Raw genomic sequence first — 26,503 nt, forward strand, 5'->3', positions numbered from 1 at the left:
CTGGGTCACAACCTGGGACAAATACTGCATATTGGCATAGGCTATTAGCATAAAAAAAAAAATTAGCAACCCGCTTGGTGCCATTCACACTTGAATCAATCCTTGTCCAACGCTGATCCAACTCATCTCGAGGTGGGTCGCCAACCCCGGTCAGGCAACCCGGGTTAACCCTTTCAGACCCCAAATCAACCCGGGAATAACCCTGTTTGGACCCTTGGTGTCAGTACTGTAGTACGTTTGTGGTGTTTTACTAGTACATCAATGTAGGCTACGTTAATGTAACAAAACTTTGCACAAAATTCAATGGACAATGATACTGTAATGTATGTGATTGTGTGTATGGCATTGGTGCACCTGTACAGTAACCTCACTGTCAAGAACAAAGATACAGTACATATGAGAGTAGATTGCTAGTGCTGTGCTATGCTGTATTCGTTTGATACACACAATATAGCAACATTGTCCAATTGACTGAAAGAATAAAAAAGAGACATTGTACAGTATGTAAATATATATGTTTTTCACATCCAGAGAATAAAACACAACCAATTACATTCAAAGAGTAGCATGGGGTCAAGGTGTCAAGACCACAAAAGTTAAATACAGTACAGTAAAAACAAAAACTACAGACATTGTCCTCAATGCTTTTGTCATACTTTACAATGTGTTACCAAAGCTTCACTGGGGACTTCATAAAACCTTTACAAGACCTTTGGAAAGTCATTTAAAATATTTCACACAAAAAATATACAACTTAAAGGGTGACATAAAAGTTACTACATTTGGCAAAAGGCTCTGGTGTATCCACCGTTATGATTAAATTTGCCTCATAAATTATTATGATGCATCACTATACAGTAAATTACTTATAAATGGTTTATGAAGGCTGTTACTTCACTTACTCCAAAGCAGCACTATGCCCACCCAAAATGAAGGATATACCATTTAATATAATGATGAACAGAGAAGAAACTGTCCTGCAGATCTGACAAAAAAAAGACCGTACATAGTGATATACTTTGAATACTGTGAATACACTTAAAATCTGGAAGTTTGTACGAGCAGCTTATCCCACACATACTCAGGCAAAAGTAGTTGATCAGTTCATCTGAATATGATGCAACCCTAACCGCACAACTTCTGAGTGACTTGGAAAAATCGTGACCCAGGTCACACCTTTGCCTTCCATATCCTTCACTAAAATGCTAAGAGAAACAGCCTCTTGTTTGGAAAGGTTGGATGTGGGTCATGTTAGTCCTCACATGTCAGCCTGTCATTAACCTGCTCACATGTTTCATGACAAGATTAATCAAGCGACAATAAATGTCAGGAAACATTCTGTGAGCCTGTTTGTGTGATATATAAATACCAGAGGGTAGTGGTACTGCTCTTTCTTCAACTTCAAAATAAAGAAGTAAGAAGTACCAAGGATGAGAGGGAATAAGAAGGGCAGAAATATAGCTTGTTGACCGCCCCCCCGCCCCCCCTTTAAAACATCGAAGTGGAGAAAAAAAATCCTCAACAACGTCCCACACACTGTCACATCAGACGGTTGCTTCATGTCATGGTTGAATGCTTGAGCATAATGTACTCATAAATACTGTATATAAATCGAACTCAACCACGCACGCACGCGCGCACGCGCGCGCGCACGCACGCACGCACGCACGCACGCACGCACACACACACACACACACACACACACACACACACACACACACACACACACACACACACACACACACACACACACACACACACACACGCTCTCCATTTACAAAAATATACATCAACTGATAGTGACTAGTGTTCCCAGCATTTTGGACGCTGACATTTTGAAGAAGAAGGGGGAAAAAATCTCCAAAAATATAAAAGGTTTTGGATTTTGAGCAGATGAAATGAAGGCAGAACTGTAAAAAATATATATGTGCCATATTTATAGCCCCAGTCTCTGCTCAAATCTACATAATTTATGGATGTAGATTGTTTATTCATGTTTAATGAAGCCTCAGTACAGCCTTCCTCTGCTTTAGAGATGGCTGTAGTGATGTCGTTGGTGTTGCAATATTTGCACAATGGCTTCCTACGAGACATGATAATCTTATTACATGGAGGTATCCTGGATGCATTACATGTAATTACGTATTAAAAGTAATTAGATAAGAGGAGGGACAAACAAAGCGATGCGTGGGCATGTGTTCAGCAGAACCAGATCTTCAAAAGTCACCGTGTCAGTTACAATCACATATAATGAGCACATAAGAATACATGTGATTTCATAGTTTTGCAGTTGCGAGATGAGTTAGCAAGTTACAGTAAGTTATAACCCAACTCATGGTTTACGGTCAACGATGCACACATCACAAGGAACGCCTAAATCTCCTAACTGATGAGACATATAAAACATGGCACTACATGAAATTAAAGTAATGATGGGCCCACAATGATATCACCTTTTAAAGCATCTGTCTTGACTGAACACAACACATAGAGATAGATGAGGAATTGCAATGAAACCAACATGAAGTGCATTGAAACCAACAAGTACATTGAAGCTTGACATGAAGCTGGCACTGAGTTTGGTAATAAATTGTAGTATGTCCATTTCTACTACCTTTCAAATAATTACTGTGCGGTATTTATTTCATATTCATATAATCATTGTGAATAATTAGGTTTAACATATAAAAAGACCTGATATAGCTTTATTATTATGAATATCAGAGGTTCGATGTCTGCTAATGCTTCTATGTTAGAAAACAATTAGGCAGGCAATTTCTCGGTTTGGCACTAACCATGTCGCAAAGATTGTGTGTGTGTGTGTGTGTGTGTGTGTGTGTGTGTGTGTGTGTGTGTGTGTGTGCGTGCGTGTGTGTGTGGCAATTTACAGTATAAGTGAAGGCTTTTTGTGCATAACATGATCACAAAAGGATAGTCAAATAGTTAAGTAGTTAAATATTCATCCATTTAAAAAAATATTTGCCAGGTATAGATAGGAACAATCAAATGACCAGAATATATCTGAAACCAGCTGAAGCAGTTTCAAACTGTGGACAAAATGCAGCGCAGGAATTATGTGCATCAAGCTCACCTTACAGTACGGTTAAAGGGCCCATGCCGGTGCGACAGAGAATGGTAGCAAATTGTTTCAAGTGGGTCAGAGCCTGGCTATACAATCCTTTCCCACCCGCATCGCTGGTTGCCCTGGAGCTCCAAACATGCGTCAGTCTTTGAAGCGGGATGGGGCGAGGCCAGGGTCCCCGTCCTCAGGCGAAGGGGTTGTCCGATCTGAAGATGGAGGCGTCGTTGTCGTGGTAACCCTTGCCGTTCATGTGTTGCTGTTCTGTGTGGCCGTCGATGCTGTAGCAGCCCTGCACCTCCGTGATGGACGAGGCGGTGTAGGAGGCGGAGCGCAGCGCGTCCGAGTGGCCTAAGCCACTGCCGAACTGGATACGATACTGGTTCCAGTGCCTCCTCAACACGGCTTGGACCTGCCCACAGACACAGCAGCCAACATGTTCATGGGGTGGGTCATGAATGGTTAGTTGACATGCTATTAGAATTGGTGATGTTATGGCATGTGTTTGCACTCTTGTATGACATCTGTATCCTTTCAAGCCCCAGTGTACAGTATGTAACTTTGTGCTGAACAGCAGCAACAGCGGCCTGTGCTGCCATGATGTTGACTTGTTTTATTGAAGAGAGAGAGAGGAAGAGAGAGCGGTAGCGAGATTGCAAAATAGTATCGTCCGAATAGGGCTAAGAAGTAGCCTGGTAAACCAGCCCGTCACATGAACTCACATTTCATTTGCTTCTGCGTGACGGTCTGGCCCCAATGCCAGTGGGGGGGGTTTAAGGAACGCCACTAGCACTGCACTAACAAAACAATCATGGCCGCCTCCTTGCCTGATCGTCTCGAGGAGTAATGTCAGCGTTTTCTAGTTGAAGTGCAGTTATTGCAGAAATAGACCCAATAACAACAATTAAACAAGTACAGGAGTATCGCCGCAACCGCAGAGTTTCTCGGCAGAAAATATGTTTTTGCCATTCTCCCGAGTGGATTTGGGTTTGATTGGATCCGACGCTGATTGGCTGAAGGAGTTGTCTGTCAAGGCAACTACGCCCGCCCATGCTCCCGCCCCTGCTAAGGACTGGGTGAAGAATTGGGGCCAGACCGTCACGCAGAACCAAATGAAATGTGAGTTCACGTGACGGGCTGGTTTAGCAGGCTAGCTAAGAAGTGGGTCAGAGCTCGTCTTGACACAAGCATTTGCACTCCGCCGTACGATAGCGGTCCCTCGCGATTTTCCCTGTGTACCGACTTTTCACAGTGGCACACTCACAGGTGCAGGTGAGGGCGCAAAGCCGGTTGCTATCTTCCCGGCACGGGGGCACAGTGTCAATCTGGCAGATGATAGCACGGGCAGTCGCAAGCGCTGTTTTGCACAGGCATACGATAGGGCCCCTCGTCTTTATTTTTGGCCAAATGATGCAGCTCAACAAGCATTCGAGGAGATCATCTGTGGCCCGTGTAAAACACCCAATCCAGACAAAAAGGTTGTCTGTCCGAGTTTGTGCGGATCAAACAGCAATGGGGCCGATATAGCTATCTGTGTTCAGTCTGTGGCTGCTTGCCAAGAGGGTAAATGATCTTCAGTCTACTGCAAAGCCCTCGGAGGACTGGGCCTCTCGTGCAAGACACACCCCTTATCCACCAAGACACACCCCTTATCCACCATCCCTCAAGACGTATGCCCCCCGGGGCAGGCACAGGACGTTGCCTAATCTACCCCTGGGAAGATTAGGGGAAGTGTGCGTGCGCACGTGTGTGTGTGTGTGTGTGTGTGTGTGTGTATGTGTGTGAGAGAGAGAGAGACACACAAACACACTCACACTCACACACACACACGCACACACACACACACACACACACAGACAGAGATAATATATTTAGTAAAAGGGGATGACCCCATCTTACCTCTCCATTGAAGAAGCAGAAGATGGTGGCCACCAGCAGGCCCTGAAATTCAAACAACAACAAAGATGAAATATGCTCAGCATCAGCCTCAAGCATCGACAATCACAAAGTCTCTTCAAGTGGTTAAATGTGGAGAAAACAGCCTACATACAGTAAGGTCTTAAACAGCCCTAAAGAAACAAACAGCCTACATACAGTAAGGTCTTAAACAGCCCTAAAGAAACAAACAGCCTACATACAGGCAGGTCTTAAACAGCCCTAAAGAAACAAACAGCCTACAGGCAGGTCTTAAACACCCCTAAACAGGGGCGGACTGGGATCATAATTCAGTCCGGGCATTAGATACCCAATTTGGGCCGTTTGAAGTCCGATTTGGGTCGTTTGAAGCCCGATTTGGGCCGTTTGAAGCCCAATTTGGGCCGTTTGAAAAGCCCGATTTGGGTCGTTTGAAGCCCGATTTGGGCCGTTTGAAGCCCAATTTGGGACGTTTGAAGCCCGATTTGGGGCATTTGAAGCCCGATTTGGGCCGTTTGAAGCCCAATTTGGGCCGTTTGAAGCCCAATTTGGGCCGTTTGAAGCCATATTTGGGCCGTTTAAAGCCCAATTTGGGCCGAGTCCAATTTTACAATGAGATGCACCCACTTTAACCCTGAAGTGTAATTATTACTTCAGACTAACTAATAAAGTAATAAAACCACTAGTAAACCAGTAGGCGGTGCCTGGCCTGCTGTTCAGTGAGTGGCCTGACTGCAGGCACCAATTCTTTTTCTTTTTTTTGCAGGCCAGGCCAGGCCACCGGGCATTTGCCCGACGTGCCCGATTATGCAGTCTGCGCCTGCCCCTAAAGAAATAAACAGCCTACAGGCAGGTCTTAAACAGCCCTAAAGAAATAAACAGCCTACAGGCAGGTCTTAAACAGCCCTAAAGAAATAAACAGCCTACAGGCAGGTCTTAAACAGCCCTAAAGAAATAAACAGCCTACAGGCAGGTCTTAAACAGCCCTAAAGAAATAAACAGCCTACAGGCAGGTCTTAAACAGCCCTAAAGAAATAAACAGCCTACAGGCAGGTCTTAAACAGCCCTAAAGAAATAAACAGCCTACAGGCAGGTCTTAAACAGCCCTAAAGAAATAAACAGCCTACAGGCAGGTCTTAAACAGCCCTAAAGAAATAAACAGCCTACAGGCAGGTCGCTGTGGGGCACAATGCACTTTGAATTCTTTTGGCATCCGCCCCTCCTAGAGAGGTATGTAAAATGAGAGAGAGAAGCAGAAAGGAGAGGAAGTGAGGCACAGAGAGTGAGAGTGAGTGAGAGTGAGATATAGAGAGAGGAAGAGAGAGAGAGAGAGAGACACGCACACACACACACACACACACACACACACTAGGCTATATGATTTGTGAGCTGTTGCTCAAGAGCTTCTCAACACGCCGGCTGTGAGGGGACAAGCAGGACATTTAGACAGAACCCCCCAGTTGATATCCAGACCCCCTTCAGTCCAGGTCATTCTTGTGCCTTCCTTCCTGCCGTTCTTCCCCGGGTTACAACATCAACAAAAGCCTGTCACAGGCTGATGGGAAGACTTGGCTTTTACTAAATGCTGAAAAACTAAATGGTTCAAGTTCATGCGATGGTTCATTTCAGAATCAGAATCACTTTCAGAGTGCAATCAATGAATCAGAATCCTTTTCAGAGTACAATCAATGAATCAGAATCCTTTTCAGAGTACAATCAATGAATCAGAATCAATTTCAGAGTACAATAAATGAATCAGAATCACTGTCAGAATCACTGTCAGAGTAGAGCAACAGTGTTCCACAGCACATACCGACACACATGATACAGTACAAGGGCAACAAGACCTGACAAACAGAGCAAGGGAACACTGCATTGCATGTGATAGACAGTTAACTATAAATACCACTCCAAAGATATAACTGTCATCATGTTATAGACAGTTAACTATAAATACCACTCCAAACATGTACATTCAACATACATTCCGGCAGCATAGCACGCAGCGTGGCTGCAGCTGTATCTTTGAAAAGGTCTACTTGATGAAGTGTGCTGCTGGTGCATGAGTGCGTTTAACTGTCATGTGACCTAGATGGGATTGAATCTGGACAGCTGACCAATAAAAAGCTGTTTTATCCCAGGAGGCGGAGCCATGAGAAAAACACTGAAGACACTTGGAAAACACAAAGTCAAGGTCATAGCAGCCTTGCATCCTCCGAGCAGGCAGCTCCAGGAGGAAACGACTCAAAACTTTTTGCCACTTACTTACATTTTTTTGTCTATAATTAGTCAAGTATTTGACTATTTATAGATTCGGAGTTTCTGATTCTGATTTATACATTTGTAGATATAGATTCTGCTCTCATTCATCCTACACATACTATTTCTGTCTTTTCTCTCCTCATGTTATGCTGTATGTTATATCATGTGTTTGTTATATAGGTGGAGGCCTCTTATAAGCCTTCTGGGCTTTTTGCCTCTTCCTGCACTGTATATTATTTTCCTTACTGTACAGTTGTCATTATTGTGTTTTGTTTTATCTTGTTTCTATACTGTGCAGATAAACAAACTCTAAAACTCTAAACAAACTCTAGAGAGGTAGCTCAGTTTGTGAAAATTGAAGCCAATGTGGTTTCATGTCACTTCTGGCTCCAAATAACCAAGATGGCGACGGTGAAAATGACCTTGAGGCTTCAAAAGGGAGTCCAAAAACCAATGGGTGACATCATGGTAGCTACATCCATCTTTATTATACGGTCTATTGCTGTTTTGGTTGGAGATATACATCTTCAATTAAACCCCATGAAGATGTGTCTGCACCACTGTCACCTCTCTGAAACATCAACCACATCCTGTACCAGATGCTCTGAAACATAAACCACATCCTGTACCAGATGCTCTGAAACATAAACCACATCCTGTACCAGATGCTCTGAAACATAGACCACATGCTGTACCAGATGCTCTGAAACATAAACCACATCCTGTACCAGATGCTCTGAAACATAAACCACATCCTGTACCAGATGCTCTGAAACATAAACCACATCCTGTACCAGATGCTCTGAAACATAGACCACATCCTGTACCAGATGCTCTGAAACATAAACCACATCCTGTACCAGATGCTCTGAAACATAGACCACATCCTGTACCAGATGCTCTGAAACATAGACCACATCCTGTACCAGATGCTCTGAAACATAAACCACATCCTGTACCAGATGCTCTGAAACATAAACCACATCCTGTACCAGATGCTCTGAAACATAAACCACATCCTGTACCAGATGCTCTGAAACATAAACCACATCCTGTACCAGATGCTCTGAAACATAAAACACATCCTGTACCAGATGCTCTGAAACATAAACCACATCTTGTACCAGATGCTCTGAAACATAAACCACATCCTGTACCAGATGCTCTGAAACATCAACCACGTCCTGTACCAGATGCACAGCACACGTCTTACCTGGTAATGCATTAGTATGTGCATAATGTAGTCGTATATTTCGGAGGAGACGCGTCCTTCAGGCTTGTAGGGCAGGAGGACGTACTGGATGCCCAAGAGAGGCACCAGGATGAGGGTGGCCCTCACAGCCTTCATGTAGAGACTGGACTCAGCCTGATGGGTCACCTTCAGTTTGGTGATGAGCACCCGCACAATGTTTAGTAGAAAGAACAAGTTCACCTGCACAGTGACAAACAGAGAGACACACGTGAGCATAGTATTCATTATTCCATGATGTCACATGTATTTCCTACCAATATGGTGCTTTACAATATACACAGCTCATTGGCTGTGGCTGTCACTCGATTATAATCGCATGTTAATTTATTACAATCACCTGTTATTTTCTACCAAGATTTCCTACCAAGATGGTTGTGTAGTGATGTAACAAAATTCCAGATATTAGCTACTGTAAAAAACAACAACAACAACATGTATATGAATGTTTTTCATTCTGGTTACTCATAATGAAGATAGCTATCTGTGGCCTGTGGGTTTTGGTGGGTCTGACTGCTAATATACTGTACACTAATATACTGTACACTCATTTACTGTAAACTAATATACAGTACACTGTAAGTGCACAACTCACAGAGGAACCGGAAATTAGTTGCCACATAATCTCAGTCATATACTGTGCAGTGAGACAAAGGTTTAAACTAAATAATCATGATGAACAAACACTTTAGCCAATGAGTTTTGGGCCTGAGACCTTAACGAATCACCGTGACGGTTGTTTGAGGCAGAACATTTGAGAAATTATTATGGTCCTAAGGGAATCTTAAGGGGCCAGATTTCTCTGAAGCATGCCCGGCTGTTGATTAGGTAAATTCCTAGAATGCAGCAGGTGTCTGGGGACCAGTGGGTGGATCCTCAAAGCAGTGGACCAATTCATTTCACAGCAAATACAAAAACCATGCCTCTCACTATATGAAGCTTGCCATAATACTGTGTCCTGCTTGCAAATCTCTGACTTTGTTTCCACCCAGGAGAGGAGATTTGTTTTCCAGCTTGCACAAAAACTAGTCTACCGGATGGACATGGAACAAATGAAGCTGTTCATTTCAGTGAATATTAATCGATATGAATGTGATTTATTAATGTGATTTCCATGGCTGTAATCCATGTCTGTGCTACAATGAATGATCTTTAAGCATCATACCAAGAGAGCAGCACAGATGGGGCCATGGATGATGTAGAGTAGCGATGTTTTGGAGCTGATCCAACAACTACAGCAGAGGAGACAGGAGAGAACAGGTCACAGCATTCATGCGCGGCCTGAAAGATCAATATATTGATCCAATATATTGATATTTATAAATAATCATCATCAAACATGATATATTGATCATAGGCTGCCCAAATCTGATCCATCTTTCTGTTCAATTACTTAAACTCATATGTACATTAAAATATACTTCATATACTTTTCATTCACATGTTCTCACTTAAAATATGTTCTCGTGTTGAACTTATTCGTTGCATCGTTTTTAAAAGCCTCTTGCTTGTTTTCTCTTTGCTGTATTGCTTGCTACTGCAGAAACAAAATTCCCCCACTTACATGTTTTAATCTAATCTCAAGTCAAGTCAAGTCAAGTCAAGTCAAGTCAATCTAATCTAATCTAATCTGTATGCATAATATTATTATAGTTAATAATATTATATTATTATTAGCATGTATAATATTATTCACTCTATCAATCAATCAATCAATCAATCAGCTTTATTATTGGTCTCAACAGCTGTAACAGCAATTGTAACCATGTGATCATGCATTTGAGTACCGTACTTACTTGTCATTGTAGTAGTAACCTCGAGCAATGGCATGTATGGATGCTGGAATGAGAGGGAAGCCTGCAAAAAAGATAGTGATTAGTTACACTTGCAATGACTGGAGTCGAGAGTCTTCCTGATGCTAACAATCTTTGGCTGGCCAATTGATTTTTTTTATTTTTATCGATCTATCTAAGGCTTTCGATGCTGTCGATCATCAAATTCTTTAGAAATGTCTGGAATTAATCAGATTTGATGAAAAGTCATGTACCGTAAATTTCGGACTATAAGCCGCGGCTTTTTCCCCGTTTTTTGGCCCTGCGGCTTATATAACGGTGCGGCTTATCTATGGATTTTTTCAAAAAAATAAATAAAAAAAAATCTCTCTTTTTTAGCACTCTTTCTAACTATAAATCCACTTCTGTTTTAATTTCCTCTCTTGCCCTCTTTTAACAACATAACATAACATAACACAACACAGGTGGTGTTGTGTTATGTTGTTTTGTTGAAATGTTAATAAATGGGAGCTTCCTCAAACAGCCATCTCTTTCCCGACAATCCCCTCTGTGCATGAACCCTTACATATGGTAATTAAACATTAAAACACAATAAAAAAAATAAAAAAAAAATAAAAAAAAACATTAAAACACCTGCAGCTTATAGTCCGGTGTGGCTTATATATGTAACAAACAGGCAATTTTGCTGCTGCGGCTTATACTCCGGTGCGGCTTATAGTGCGGAATTTACGGTAACTGGTTCGCAAATTACCTTAGTGGTAGAACGCAAGCTATTATAGTTGATGGCTATAATTCCAGCTTTGTGAGTGTTAATAAAGGTGTGCCACAGGGTTCTATTTTAGGACCAATTTTATTCTAAATTGTTATAAAAGAATTTGGAAAAAACCTTAGATACAGTTCTGTATACAATGCCACCCTTTTCCCAGGCGGCTCAAAACCTGTAATCTGATTTCTGTGCTGTATGCACAGCCAATTTTATTTGATCTTAATTAGTTTTAAACTCTGATAAAACAAAATGCATGTTGTTTTCTAAATAATAATAATAATAATAATAATAATAATAATAATAATAATAATAATAATAATAATAATAATAATAATAATAATAATAATAATACCAGCTCCACATAAGTGAATATATCCACCCTTAATGGGGTACAGTTAGAAAGAGTATCTACTATAAATACCTTGGTTTCTGGCTGGATGAAAAACTATGCTTCAAAAAACATGAACTGACTAAATCCTTAAAAGCAAAACTGGCATTCTTTTATAGAAATAAGGCATGTTTTACTCAAAATTTAAGAAAACAAATTGTACAGTCAATGGGCTCTATTCTCCCACAGGCCATCGGCGCTATTACGGGCCTTAACCGCAAAAAAACGTGCCTTGCGCCTGTTTCGGCAAGATAGCAATAGGCTTTAGGCTGCCAAATGCGCTTTAGGCCGAATGGGCGTGGCGCAGTCCCAAAGTGGGCGTGTCGGCGCTAAATACCAGCCTAGTCATATCTTGGGAGCTGGCCTACATTTAGCGCTTTGCGCTTTTGAAAAGCAGGCCTATTCTTTGCCTTCACTGCTTCTTCTCTGTCACCCTTCTCTCTCTCTCTCTCTGAGTTCCCAGCATGCATTGTGTTTCTTCATTTCGCTACTAAATAGCCACCAAATGAGCCAAAATAGATATAAAAGGTAGTTCTAAATTAATGTGTAATGGTAACACAGCCTGCCATTGTCAACATTTCAATATTGGACCAAATAAAACCTCGAAATGAAAACACCACCCTATGTGAAACATATATGTCCTCCTGGGCATATATATACCCCTTGTCGAGTTAACGTGATTTAGAGAAGTAACAGCGGAACGCGCTTCGGAACGCGCTTCTAATGGCATCTGCTATACTGTGATGTCCGTCCAATAACTTGGCCCTATTTCACATTTAGTTTTACAATAAAAACACATTTATGCAATGACTTGACATAATGTAGGGTATATTTATGTGCATCATCCTTCCTGCAGCAGGCGAGAGAAAATGATATCTTTCTGGACAAACTTTCACCAATCTAATAGGCTATATTTTTCTAGCTGATGCATAGAACATTATTTTCACTTTGATCTTGCTATAGTGTAGCGTATTTACATGCTTGCAGTATTGAAACTGCAGTTAGATTGGTTTGAGAAGCATAATAATATGGAATAATAGCCTATAATGCAGACAGACAGGCTGGATGAAGGGAGGGGGGGGGGGGCAGAGCGTTTGGCTTTCGTCTGGTTTTGCGGGATCACTGGAATTGGAGCTAAAAAGGCAAGCGTGCGATTCGTTTATTGCACTTATCCAATGAGCATGACGGTGCATAATTTTACGCCTAAAAGGCGTGGTTGTAATGCTTTGGGCTGCATCTAGCGCCAGCACGACGATATCAAGTGCGCCTTTCCACGCCCACTGCTTTGATCTGCGCCTGCCGCTCGGCCTAGAAACTGCGCCGATGCAACGATAGGGGCCAATGTTCTTATCTGTCCGGGACTATTATGGCAATGCCATTTATATGAATTCTCCTGCCTATACCCTTAAACCTCTCGATGCAGTCTCTCATACAGTAACCTTTATGTATGTAAGTATGCCTTTAGAATGCATCACTGTATGAGAAAGTTGGGTCGCAGTCGTTGGCTGTAGGGAGAGAACGGCACTGTATTTCTTTTTTTACAAAGCACTTCTTGGTAAACTGCCTGGATATCTCTCATGTCTTCTTAATTACAAATCATCGTCACACTGCAGTAGGTCCCATGACTATTTGGTTCTTGAAAATAATCATGTCCGTACTGCGATTTGGAAACTGGCTTTTATTTATATGCTCCACATAAGTGGAGCAATATGCAGAAACTCACTAAATTAGACAAGTTAATCCCGTTTAATCAGTTTAAATCTGTTGACTGACAGAGTGTGGTGAATGCATGTGTTTTCCCTGAATTATTGTTGCGCCTTTGTTTGTGTGCTTTTTATGTTTTATATATAGTACAGTATGTATGTTTTGTCTTCTATACTGTATGTTGTTGATATATTGTAATCAGGGGTTCAAGCCCCGAAGGGGCTGAAACCCTATTGTTTTTGTATTGGTTTATTATTGTTTTTCTGCCGCGGTAGAAAATTCCTGTGAGTTGGTGCGGGAAACACTACAACAACAAGATCCACCATAATTGAACCAACACACAGAATGATGACCTACCCCATCCTAGAAGATAGTACCACATCAGGATGACCTACCCCATCCTAGAAGATAGTACCACATCAGGTGCTGCTTCTCTGCAAACACAGCCACCACGATGAGAGTGTGCAGGTATATTCCCTCACAAAGCATCCAGAAGTAGTTGCAGCCAAAGAGGTACAGATGAATGAACTGGGACACTTTGCAGCTTGTCTAGAAAAACAAACAGACAGACAGACAGACAGATAGACAGACAGACAGACAGACAGGCACTAAATGAGGATGACTGCTTTTTAATTTTTCCGTTCCATGATTTCATCCTGTGTTTCTATTATTTCCTGCTCATGCATGAACAACATGCTGCATTTTCAGTTATGTAAAAACTATACACAGTACATATATATATATATATATATATATATATATATATATATATATATATATATATATATATATATATATATATATATACACATATATATATATATATACTGTATATATATATATAACAACAATAACAACTGGGATGATAAAAGCTCAGGATTGATCTGAAAAAACACACGACTCACTGGATTCCTCTGCACCAATTCCTGGTTGTTTGCCACTGCTGTCAGCCAGATGATGGTGATCACAGAGTTGAGAATAAAGGAGAAGAAGAGGTTTTTGTGAAGGGTGATCCTTTGGCAACTTAAACTCCTGCAAGAGGATAGAGGAGACATTATACTCTTATCATTAATGTTGTTCTCTATCTAAATCTGATATCAGCAGCAGAACTAACAAAGCATCTTAAATTGAGGGCTATTGTTTGGTTTGTTTGACGTACTTAAAATGGAAGAATATTCCCAGGGAGACGAATAGGGAGGTCAGGGACAGCCCGTGTCCTATGAGGGCCAAGTAGAAAAGATTCATTGCAGTCTGGAAGAAAACAAGAGAATGGAAACAAAATGCTGTGAGGAGCTGGCAAAGACAATCTGTTACTGTACGCTGATCAGGATGTGTCTATTCACCTTATGTAGCCCCGCCCACTTGACCCATTGGTCAAAGCTATAGTGACTCACTGGAAGCAGGCTGCAGGGATAAGCTCTGCCACAGGAAGTGTGAACACAATCGGTTCCGATTCAGCTAACCATTTACTTAAATGTGTTGGTTGGACACTCTTTTATAAGACAGACTGTACTGTAGCCATTGTAGAAGTCTTATAATATCCGCTGCATGCCACAGTGGTACTACTTATTGCTTCCGTTCTGCTAGACATTTCAGAAATAACTGTCTGCCAATACAATCCTCTCAATTCAGCAAATAACAAAATCTAATTCTAATCATGAGACATTTGCTTGTAATTTTCAACGCTCGACGTGATGTTGGACAGCAGCCGACCATTCTGCCTTCATGTGATGTTGGACAGCAGCCTACCATTCTGCCTTCATGTGATGTTGGACAGCAGCCTACCATTCTGCCTTCACTGGTGTGTTCATTGCAGCGGGTGTAGTTGGTCCATGTCCGGTTGCTCTCAGGATGCAGGAACCAATTGCCATTATCAGTGCAAATCTTTGTAACCATCTCTGCAGGGCATAATGACATGACATGTCATGAAAAAGTCCAAACACATCCCATACACACTGGTAGCTTATACTAATCTTATCTTTAAACCATGTTTTTTTTAACTATTTGCCCTATATATGTAGGCTGAATCTTAGCTGCCCTTCCAGTTGGACTGCAAGGGAGTAGAAATATATTCTACTTTGGAGCAAAACAAGTGAATCCTCTGGGACAGAAACAGATGACAAAGTGGCGAGGTTTCCCCTTGACAAACAACCAGATGTGTTACAGTAAAAGGAGAGGGAATGTTGCCTGTATCTCATCCCAGATATAGTGTGTGACTGAGGGACAGACTGGCGCTGACCATCTCGCCCCCCAAGACGACATGAATCTGTATGAAATCACTGAAGCCATTGATCAGCGGGAATGAATGTAATTAGAGGTCTGCACATCCTGTTGAAGGATGGAGCTTTGGGTAATGGAGGCCAAAAATGTTCCATTGGTCAAATTTCTGGAACATCGGGTTATTATGACACGCACGCACGAATGCACGCACGAATGCACGCACACGCAAGCACGAATGCACACACACACACACACACATGGACTGGTAAAATGGTAAATGGACTGCATTTATATATCGCTTTTATCCAAAGCGCTATACAATGTGCCCACATTCACCCATTCACACACCGAAGGTGGCCAGCTGCCACGCAGGGTGCTGGCACAGCCATCGGGAGCAATTTGGGGTTCAGTGTCTTGCTCAAGGACACTTCGACATGCGGACTGGAGGAGCCGGGGATCGAACCACCAACCTTCTGATTCGTGGACGACCCGCTCTACCTCCTGAGCCACAGCCGCCCCACACACACACACACACACACACACACACACACACACACACACACACACACACACACACACACACACACACACACACACACACACACACACACACACAAACACACACACACACACACACACACACACACACACACACACACACACACACACACACACACAAAAGCATAATAGATTAATAAGAGTAAAGCTGTGTTCACACCGAGATATTTATTTTTCGCTCTGTCGCTTGATTCAACCCTTTGGAATCGCTCTGTCGCTCTGTTTAAATCGCTCATCAACAGGCACACGAATTGACGGACATGTGGGGGCTATAACGTTACGCAATGTCATGATGTTTGTCCACTACGAGCCACCATAGATGTTTACAAGCTAAGCCTATCAGCGTGCTCCTAACGCGAGCTACATACCGGTAGTACAGACTTAAATGCATGTCAGCTGTCAGCCTGTCAATGCGGTTTGTTGCCACACAATAAACCAGCGGTTTGTTCCAAGCCAGTGTGATCCTTGACTCGCTCTCACACGGCAGCCAATCAGCGTTGAACAGCGAGCGACTGATGCCAGCGTATTTTCGCTCGAGTTGGGATATTTCATCTGGGGCGACGAGCGTATTTTCTCCCTATCGCTCTGTCTCTGTCGCTCGGACACCCAGCGATTTTTCTCCCGGGCGAATATACGCTCAATCGCTCGTTTGCATTGACTTTGTATGTAAACTCGATGCCAGCGAAAACCTTTAATAGGTCGGTGTGAACGCAGCTTAAGACGTATCAGTCCAGCAGAGTCCAGACTGTCAGTGGCCATGGCTATCAGATGTCAACATTTGGTTCGCTTGTAAGAAGACCAAGACCCAATATTTTCAGGCAGTCAAAGGAGTAAACCCTAAACCACTTGGTGTAAATTTGTCTGGCGTCTCACCTGAAGGATCAAAATCCTGGAAGTAGTCTGGGCAGTGCTGTTCTGTGGTGAAGCCCGCAGTGGTGTCGTCCCAGCACAGCCACCCATCCCAGGTGCGATTACACAAGGGCTCTGAAACCACAGGAAGCGCCGCAGGAATAGTCAAGCGTTAATTATTATTATTTTGTTTTTAGCCAAAATTACCATGTAATTACCATAGTAATAGATTGGTATTAACAATTGCTATATCTGGGTAAACAGACTTAAAATGATGTAATAGGGTAACAGGGCCAGAAACAATGGTAATAATGGTGAAACACATCTAAATGTGGCCATGAGTCATATTTTAGTATACCGTAGTAACAATATGGTATTTGCTAACTTAATGACCAATTCATCAATCTACAGTATATTACCTCATTATTATCAGGTTATTCTTACCACATTAATGTCACCATATTACATGTTTTAATCCAAATATTGCACTGATAGAACCATGTTATTGTTAGCACGTTACCATATTAATACCATATTATTACTACGTGTACTAAATAGTTATTTGCTTCATTGCCATCTTTAAATGTGTTTCCCAATTATTACCATTTGTTTCTGGCCCTGTTACCCTGGCCCTATTACATAAATGTAAGTCTAATTACCCAGATATACCCATTGTTAATATCAATCTATTACCTGGTTATTACTATGGTAATTATATGGTATTACCTAATTGTTACCGAGCTGTAATGTAAAGTGCTACCCAAAAATAATCACAGATTTATGCTAGCTTAGAAACACTTCCACTTATTTTACCTTGTACAATATACCGACAATTTTGATATCACAGAAAATGTTTACTGTACATTTCAAACAGCAAGTAAGGCTGAAAAGCATGACCTTACATGATTTCTGGGTATTAAAGTTCAAATGTTACTTCTCGCTGCTATTCTGAGCCATCAATGTGCAAAATGTATTATGTATTTATTTAGTTGATCAACATCAAAATGATCTACCTTGTCTGTAGTTGTTGGTGTCTTTCATAATTTTTTGGTAGCACTCAAACTGTGCCGTCACGATCTTGTTCCTGGTGACTCCGATGTCGTGGTAGACGTTGGTCGGATGCTGCTGCTGTGTTTCATTGACCTCTAGACTCGCCTTCACACAAATCTGCAAGTAAAGAGAGAAGAGGACAAGACGCACTTTGAGTAGGTTTGTCCTACTGAGATCCTGACTCAGACATGGCCATGGGACATTGGGACATGAGCATCACAGGAACATTTACAGTTGAGAAAACGCTATTTTCCACTCTGCGTTGAATAATGTTCGTGCTTTGCGTTCATAAAAATCGTAAATCATTTTAAATCATTTAAATGAATGTTTCATTCACGCATCAAATATTGTGATGTTGTCATAGAGTATAAAGTTGTGATTATTTTCTCCTCTAGTCACTAGAGTCTAGTGGAATGGCAGATTCCTAAGGGAAGAATTATGTTTTCCTGTTGTTGTTTTGTGAAGAAAATGTTCTCTCCATTGGCAGGATCTTAATGTTTTGGTTGTTTCCTGCAAAAAAGGGACCATGTGACAAAAGGTAATACACAGTAACACTAACAGTAGCATACTATCATATATTCAGGTTTTTTGCCATGCTTTCTAGATGGGCTGTTACATCCATTATAGCGCAGAAGAATCAGGCGTTCAAAGCATTTCACACTGATTAAAACAAACACTCCATCTTTGGTGCTTCATTTGATGTTGTTGAATGTTGTTGAACAGTGGCATTCATATGTATCTCTTTGTGTCTGTTCTTTCAAACAGACTTTATTGGCAAATAAAGGGGGAAACTGATGACACTGCATCAGGTTGATGTGTGCCGTTTAGAAAAACTGGACACATCTGGTTGACAGAGGTCATATTTTCCATGGAGCTCAAATGGATTTTATGGAGGTCTGTGTATGTTAGACTCCCCTTCCTGTGTTCTAAATAAGGACATGTGACCATCCTGTTCTAATAGGTCCCAATAGGAACAGAGCGCAGAGTCAGAGTACAGGGTCAAAACGGGGTGCAGACACAAGTTTTCCTGTGAGGACTTATTCCCAAATGTAGTGTAGGGTGGCCATTTTGTTTTTACCTCCGCCAAGGAGCTTATGTTTTCCATTTGTTTGATTTGTTAGCAGGATTATGGAAAAACTACTGGGCCGATTTTCATTAAACTTGGTGGAAGGGTGTTATGTACCATGGGCCCAGGAAGAACCAGGCCCCCAGGAACAGCGCCAGGCTGTGAAGCAAATTGAACATGGTGGTCAAGCTTGGTATTGCAGGTCACGTGACGCGATGCAGCCCAGAAAGAGAAATTCTCACCCACTTACACGGGGAAAGCAGCAGCTGTTAAGTGCAGGGAAAACATGCCTGGGTGTCACTCAAAGTCAAATACGATAATTATCAAATCTTTTTTCATGAGCTCATTTGACTTCAGAAGACACCAAGAGCCGTATTTAAGCTGTATTTTCTGGGGGTCCATGAACGCGCATCCATGAATGCGCATGGCCGTGGGAACGTGGCCTCAGCATGATCACTTCCTTGTTTATGTGAAGCTTCAAACTGGCTACCAGGCTGCTCGGTTTGTTAGCTGTGTGCTGTGTTACTATTACAGTCCGATTTGGGCTTTTATTAAGATATGAAGTCAGGGGGCGGCTGTAGCTCAGGAGGTAGAGCGGGTCGTCCACTAATCGCTTTGGATAAAAGAGGTCGGTGGTTCGATTCCCGGCTCCTCCAGTCTGCATGTCGAAGTGTCCTTGGGCAAGATACTGAACCCCTGATTGCTCCTGATGGTGTGCAGGCACCCTGCATGGTAGCCTGCCGCCATCAGTGTATGAATGGGTGAATGTACCTATTGATTGTCCGTAGCTAAGGATAGGAAGGTTGTAAACGTAGAGAGTCTGGGTTCGAGGGGTGGGTAGGGGGAGTGGCTAGGTGCATCTGGGTGGTGGAAGGGGCGTGGTCAGGACAGGGGTGGGGCTAGGGAAAAGGAAGCGTAGCTAGGGATGGGAAGGTCCTAGAGAGCTGGGGTTCGAGGGGTGGGTAGGGGGAGTGCCTGGGGGGATGTGGGTTGGTCAGGGTTAGGGTTCTGATCCGACTCACAAAATTTGCATATCATATCAGAATGGAGTATTGGCCCTGGCGGAAGTCTGCACTGCCCGAGTGCACTCCTAGTTATGTCCCCCCCCCCCCCATTTTTTTCTTTTTTTCTGAGTTGCCTCCTGTGAATGAAGCTAAATGTTACAGTAGTATGATCAGGAATACTTCCCCCAACATGATTTTCCCATCTAGTCCAGCAGTTCAAACCAGTTGCTCTCCTTGTGACGATGACTTCTGACATACTGTACAGCAACTTATTTCTCTTAACAAACAGACAAAATCCAGTCTGTGTACAAATGCTGTTTCTGCCTTACCTCTGCCGGAGTACACAGCAGTATGAGGGCCACCATCCAGCTCCGCCCAACACCATCTATCTTCCTTTTGGCCATGTCGAAGCTGTCCAACGATCGACCAGCTATAGATCTGGAATGGAGAACAAACCACGAAGCACGGTCATTAAAGTGCAATAAAATCCCCTGACAAAGGGCCCTCCGCAGTCAGCGCCGCTCCACATCTCTACAGATTACGAGAAACGTTTCACCCGGCCGTCACGGCTTACGTGCCTGAGCGGACTCCTCGCCTTCGCCGTCGATATGACGTGTGAGGGAGCATGATGACCTGTTCCCAGTGCAGCTCTGGGCGGTTGTTTGCCATCACGGTCACTTACGGCCAAATAGAGCATGCTATCTGTTTGGCTGCAAACGTTCAGTGTGGATGTCCAGGTCTAATGTTACATGCTACACACACTGACAGGAGGGATCTGGAACACTCCAAGCTCCTTTCTCCAACAGTCTTTCTTGTGTAGCTAAATGGGCAGAGTGTGGCTCGATCTGCTCTGGGGCGGGGGTTTGAATTCCCCTGCTACATATGCGTGTGCTCATGGTAACTGTACTTGTAATGAGCTTTGAGTGAAAGCAGCAATGTGTTGTTGTTAAGGCAGACAAACATGAGAGAATCCATCCCCAACCGCTCCTTCAATTAACCGATTGATCAGCCAGCGAACGCAATCGACCAGCAAGCGTTCCAAGCAGGTCATTAGTGATGTTTCAAAAAGAACAGAAAAATCAAAAAGGATGTTGAGAATGTGCCGTAAAAACTATATGAACCACTGTGTTGCATATTGACAGTTACTTTCTGACCATCTGTTTTCAATTTCATGGCCTCTGATCGTAGATTAGAACCGGTTTAATATGTTGGACTAGTACTGGCATCAGGTGATTAAGCACTCAGTCATCAAGCACACCATCAACATACATATGTTTGGATCAAACTTATGATTTATCGATACATGGACATATCATGCAGGCATAGGAACAATGAGAAATTGGAGTTGTGTTTTAAAAAAGGGATCTTCCCGACTGCAAGTTTTATTTGTCAGGCTTGGGAACAAAGACCGAACATTCGGTTTAAAAAATGATTTAATGATTTGTCTTGTTCTTTGAGCAGTAAGTTGTTGACTTGCGATTTGTGTTATTTTTATTTGTACCATTGATACATTGTCTTATTGTTTTATTGTTGTATTTGATGTGTGTCTTGTAGGCCCATGAGGGCTGGGCACTATAGAATGCATGACACTCTAATAAAAATCAATCAATCAGTCAGTCAATCAATCAATCAATCAATCAAACAATCTGTTAAACAGTTAAGGCTACATTTGAATTATTGTACTTGTAGTCTACTTAAAATACTTAGGCCTACTTTCAATCAGTGATTGGCTAATCACACTGTTGTAATTCATCCCCAGTCAGAATCAGTCCCAAAAAGCCTGATGGGTCCCTATTTTAAATACATTTCAGTTCCTCATACCAATTCATGTTCTGCTGAGATCTTAAAATCCCATTTGCTCACTGTTGTTTCTTGTTACAGTATGTTATCCATATTGCCTCATTCAGTCTCTGACGACAGACCAAAATGTGCGGGCACTTTTTAATCCGTCTCCAGGTGTGCAGGTGTCACTCTGGGGATGTAGCCGATGTACACTTTCAATTTAGAGCAATGTCACGGTGATGCTGGTCTCTCATCAAAGCACGAACCCAGAAAACGACTTAAGACAGTGCTGCAGGACACCAGGATTATACATCACTGCTGCTACATAGCTAATGAGACAAGATTCCAATGGGAACATATTCCCACAGGTTGAATACATCTGCTTTACAAAATAGAGGTGTAAAAGGGAATTGCAATGTTGTGCAAAATGATCACCATCTCATGTCATATTTAGCGATCAGAAGGGTATGTTTGAAAATGTTTTGGTGTTTATTTTTGCAAAATCAGGGTTTAACATGATTTATTGAGATGCGCTCGGGTACATCAGATAGTTCAGTCTTAGTCTGATAGATCTAATGTTACACTGCTGAGTTACACTGCTCAGGTTTGTAACAGGCTAGCATCCTTGAGAACAGATCCAGTTATTTTATTGTCAAGGCTCTGTAGCACAACATGCTGTTACATGAAAACCTAAGTATGCTTTATTTCCCTCACTGACAGTGAAGTATTTTCAGATTCAACAGGGCCATGTCTTTTAATTGAAACAAGAAATGTGCAGCTAATTTATGTTGGAGTGAATTATACTTCATTCAAGACTGGAATTCAATAATGCTAGTCAGGGGGCTAGCTGGGGGATTTAGAGAGGAAGCTGCAGAAGCGCTCCTGAAAGCTGTAGTACCTCGAATGGCCACTTGAGGCAGGACCCAGAAATGCCCCACTTTGTAACAGTGATGCATGCAGGTTTACAGAATGGACCTAAACACGTTCATAACAACTGTATGGGGGTCACTTCTTCTATAACTCGCCCGTTTGGAGAAAAATAGATGATAGAAAAGGGTGTGATTGACAGGTCGCCTGTCCAGTGATCGTGCAGCTTGCCGATCACGGACCAATAGCAGGCGGAGCTGCGGCTCTGGGAAACCTCCCGTCTGGTGCTGTCTCGCGTGAGCAGCACAAGGACCGCAAAATGGCCACAGACAACACTTTGCTTCCAAATGTGAGTCCATATTATTTAGGTCAGTGGCCACAGCCCAAATAGGAAGTAGGTCATTTGCATTCGCAAAGTGTAAAATCTAAATAGATTATGTTGGAATGAAATAAGCCCAAACTGTAACAAGAAAATATCTGAGAGACAAGCCTTCATGAAAGATTTAGCTCTTTCAACATAGACTGAAAATTAAAGCACAACAAATGCTCTTCTCTCATTGATAACCAGTGTTGGGCAAGTTACTTTCAAAATGTAATATATTACATATTACTAGTTACTTTCAGTTGAAAGTAATAAGTTACTTTACAATATTACTTTCTGTGTAGAGTAACTCGTTACTTATTACACTACTTTTGCATTACTTTAACCAAAACAACAGCAGCAACAGAATGACATCTCTGCCCCGGAACCATCCTGAAAAATAATTTGAAGTCAGTGTAAACAATCCAAAATTCGAAATGTTATTCTTTTCCTTTGTTATTGTCATCTATAGTGGTTATTTGCAAAAAAACACACAGTTTGATTAGGAAATGATTGTATCTTTTTTTAAATATGTGCTTTGATTTAATAAAATGTAACTCAATTTGTAACTTGAGTTACTTGACAAAGTAACTGGTATAATATTACTGAGATCCTATAAGTAATAAGTTATATTACTGAGTTACTGCTAAAAGTAATATATTACATGTAATATGTTACTTTTGTAATGAGTTACCCCCAACACTGTTGATAACTGATTGACAAGAGAAGTAAAAGAATATATTTGGCACGTACTGTAGCATAATGCAAATTGGGAATGTACAGTAACAATGCTACAAAAAAGAAAGAAAAAAATACAGATTCAACAGCTTCATTAAGCATAAATAGTCATTATTTGACCTTTGCAACACTTCTAGGCCACTCTCCTACAATACAGTGACAGGCAAATTACATAAGCAGGCTAACAGCTCCAGGGGGTCATCAGCTAGTCTATCAGCGAGGGATTTGACCATGTTCATCCTTACAACTTTCCCCAACTCCATCAGCAGAGGAACTGGCCCAATGCCTCCTCAAGTCTGCTTGGAATTAAAACACCATTACTGTAGACCGGGGAGAGGGGGTTGTGTGGGAGGTGGGGGGGGGGGGGGGGGGCTTACTGAAAGTGGGATTGTAAAACATTATGGTGATGTGCAAATTGGAAACAGCCAAGAAAAGATCAGCTGCTCTGTCTCAAACACACACACGCACGCACACACGCACACATGTACACACACAACCTGCTATGCCAAGTTCCCCAGCTGTTTTTGGCAAGGGCGGTTTTTCAGACATTAGCAAACTGACACAGAGGATATATCTTGTCAGATGACAATGCAGAACACACGCTACAGTACAGCCAGGCTCCATTATCACTGTTGCTTTCTGTTGTGATGATAGCCACATTTAAAGAAAGCTGTAGTGTAAAATGCTTTCACCTTTGACCACTCCCATCCAAATGCAAAGAGTATGCTGACCATTAAATGTCTGCTCATGCTGTCATGGTCAGCAGCTTTATTTATGGAGACAATGACCACAATGTCCTCTGTCTTCAACTAGCAATGTTTATGAGAAATGGAAAAACACTGCATGCTTTGGCTTCTCACTGGTTAGGGATGAGCACCATGATTTGATATTATCACGCGTTGCACGATATTATGATATGATACAATACAACTCGATATAGAATTTAATAGAATGGGTCTTTAGGTCTTTATAGAATTGTCAAATGAAACCTGCTCCTCTGTAGAACAACAGTTTTCAGAATTCCGATGACTTGTGTTAATTTGCAACAGCAGTGGCATCAGCCCATATCGATTTCAAGGTGTCTGCAAATTTCAATCATTAAGGTCTCTAGGACTTTTGAAGATCTTTTCAATACCAGTTAGAATGGAGTTGAAGACCAATTGAAGACCAGTTTCATGTGAAATAAAATAATAAAGAAATCAGATATGGGTCTGCGTGGCGAGGCTTATTTTAACATTTTAAATCTTTCAAACGGAATTGAAGACTTATTGCATTTATTAAAGGACTGTTAAGATTGGATACAGAAAATCAAAGTCACGACATTTTAAGACTTTTAAGACGGGCAGACATCCTAATGTGTTGTTGACCTGTGATCCAAAATTGCAACTAGATTGTCACACGTCACTTTTGAGAAATAGCTTTGCAGTCAGACATGTTGCTATTGCTACTGCTAGCCACAAAATTGCTAAGTTCTAAAGCCCCCTTACTGTACACAACACAGAGTGTTGTGAATTGCACTGATGAAACATATGGCTACTAAGTGTAACTGGGATAACTGGGATGTGAGCAAGGGAGAAAAAGCAGGTAAAAAAGCAGAACATAAACCTCTCATAAGAGATGAATGGAAGCCTGAAACCCTGAAAATAACTTGGAAAATCACATTTTTCTAGAGGCAACATTGCTAACTTACTTTACCTCCAAAGCTCAGGCACTAGACTTGAGTATTGATCTATTTGGGGCAACTTGTATCTAACCACTCAACCGCTTATCTGTAGTACCTCCAAGCGGGTTCATGAAAAGTGGTTAGTCATGGCCACTTTGTGCAAGAGCTGGCATCACCTATTACATCCACGAGCGCGCGCAGAAAGATACCTGGAAAATAGGCCACAAGTAACAGCTGCTCAGCTGCTGCGCGCTCGCCCATGCGGTGACAGCGGCAGCCCGGGCCTTCGCTTATCAACTCCCGTTGTCCCTGCGGAGCGGAGAGGCCGCGGCGTGCCGTAAACATCCTTCTGCCCTCACAGGAAGTTTGGCGCCCCATCCTCCAAGTTGTGCTCAGTGGCATTCAGATATGCATCAGGCTAGCAGAGAACTACAACTTCAGATATGCATCAGGCTAGCCAGGCACGTGTACACATAGACATGAAAGGGGGCTTGAGCCCCTGCCTTTTTTTCAGTCTGTAAAAAAAGGCCTTTTTTTTTTTTTTTTTTTATAATACATTTTTCATTTTCATTCCAACAACACATGAACAAAACAAACGGCTCAGACACATGAAAAAATAAAATAAAAAGTGCCCTTTCCTGACCATGAATGCATTTCTAATGGTGCTTTGTATGGAAATTGCCCTTTCCATGCCATCACTGAAGGCAGCATTCAAAGAGAAATGCCTTTTCCGAGCTCTCTTGGCCTTGAATGCACCATTTGTAATAGGCCTCTGCATGGAGCAGTGTTTTTCTAAACCGCCCCTGAAGGCACCAACCTAAAAACGCACGTGGCCCGTCCCCACCCACTCCAGCAGTGCGCACTCCACTCAGCCAGAGCAACCATGCAGATGGACAGCAGCAGCACAGGCGCACACAGTCTGACAGATATATCAGTCAGTCAACGTGAATCAGGTATGTATGTTTGTCAAAGTCTCATCCTAAAATGAGATATTCCTCTAAATCTGGTTAAAATCGGAATATTTAAAATGAGTTATACCCCTAAATTGGCCTTCAAATTGCCTCAAATTTCCGCCGCCGCCCTCCGGAGGCCGGCTGTAGTGCCCTTTCATGAATTTGAGCCCCTGCCCCTCTAATGTTCTCTGCACGTCCCTGAGGCTAGCAGAGAACTACAACATCATTACATTCAGA

At 42.2% G+C, this 26,503-nt stretch overlaps 1 protein-coding gene across 1 annotated transcript in view; it reads right to left on the reverse strand.

The window, feature by feature from the left end:
• Window positions 1–499: 499 nt before the first annotated feature.
• Window positions 500–26,503, reverse strand: part of calcrla (calcitonin receptor-like a) — a 44,576-nt gene continuing 18,572 nt past the window's right edge. The window contains exons 2-13 of the mRNA XM_083641485.1: window positions 20,232–20,340; window positions 17,796–17,949; window positions 16,807–16,917; window positions 14,941–15,053; window positions 14,315–14,406; window positions 14,061–14,187; window positions 13,551–13,704; window positions 10,301–10,361; window positions 9,670–9,736; window positions 8,469–8,687; window positions 4,979–5,020; window positions 500–3,491 (exon numbers count right to left, since the gene is read on the reverse strand). Coding sequence (XP_083497611.1) covers window positions 3,267–3,491; window positions 4,979–5,020; window positions 8,469–8,687; window positions 9,670–9,736; window positions 10,301–10,361; window positions 13,551–13,704; window positions 14,061–14,187; window positions 14,315–14,406; window positions 14,941–15,053; window positions 16,807–16,917; window positions 17,796–17,949; window positions 20,232–20,306 — 1,440 coding nt within the window. The 5' untranslated portion in view covers window positions 20,307–20,340 and the 3' untranslated portion in view covers window positions 500–3,266. The remainder of the gene's footprint in view (window positions 3,492–4,978; window positions 5,021–8,468; window positions 8,688–9,669; window positions 9,737–10,300; window positions 10,362–13,550; window positions 13,705–14,060; window positions 14,188–14,314; window positions 14,407–14,940; window positions 15,054–16,806; window positions 16,918–17,795; window positions 17,950–20,231; window positions 20,341–26,503) is intronic.

This window comes from Poromitra crassiceps, assembly GCF_964638095.1.
Source record: "Poromitra crassiceps genome assembly, chromosome: 8".
NCBI lineage: Eukaryota > Metazoa > Chordata > Actinopteri > Beryciformes > Melamphaidae > Poromitra > Poromitra crassiceps.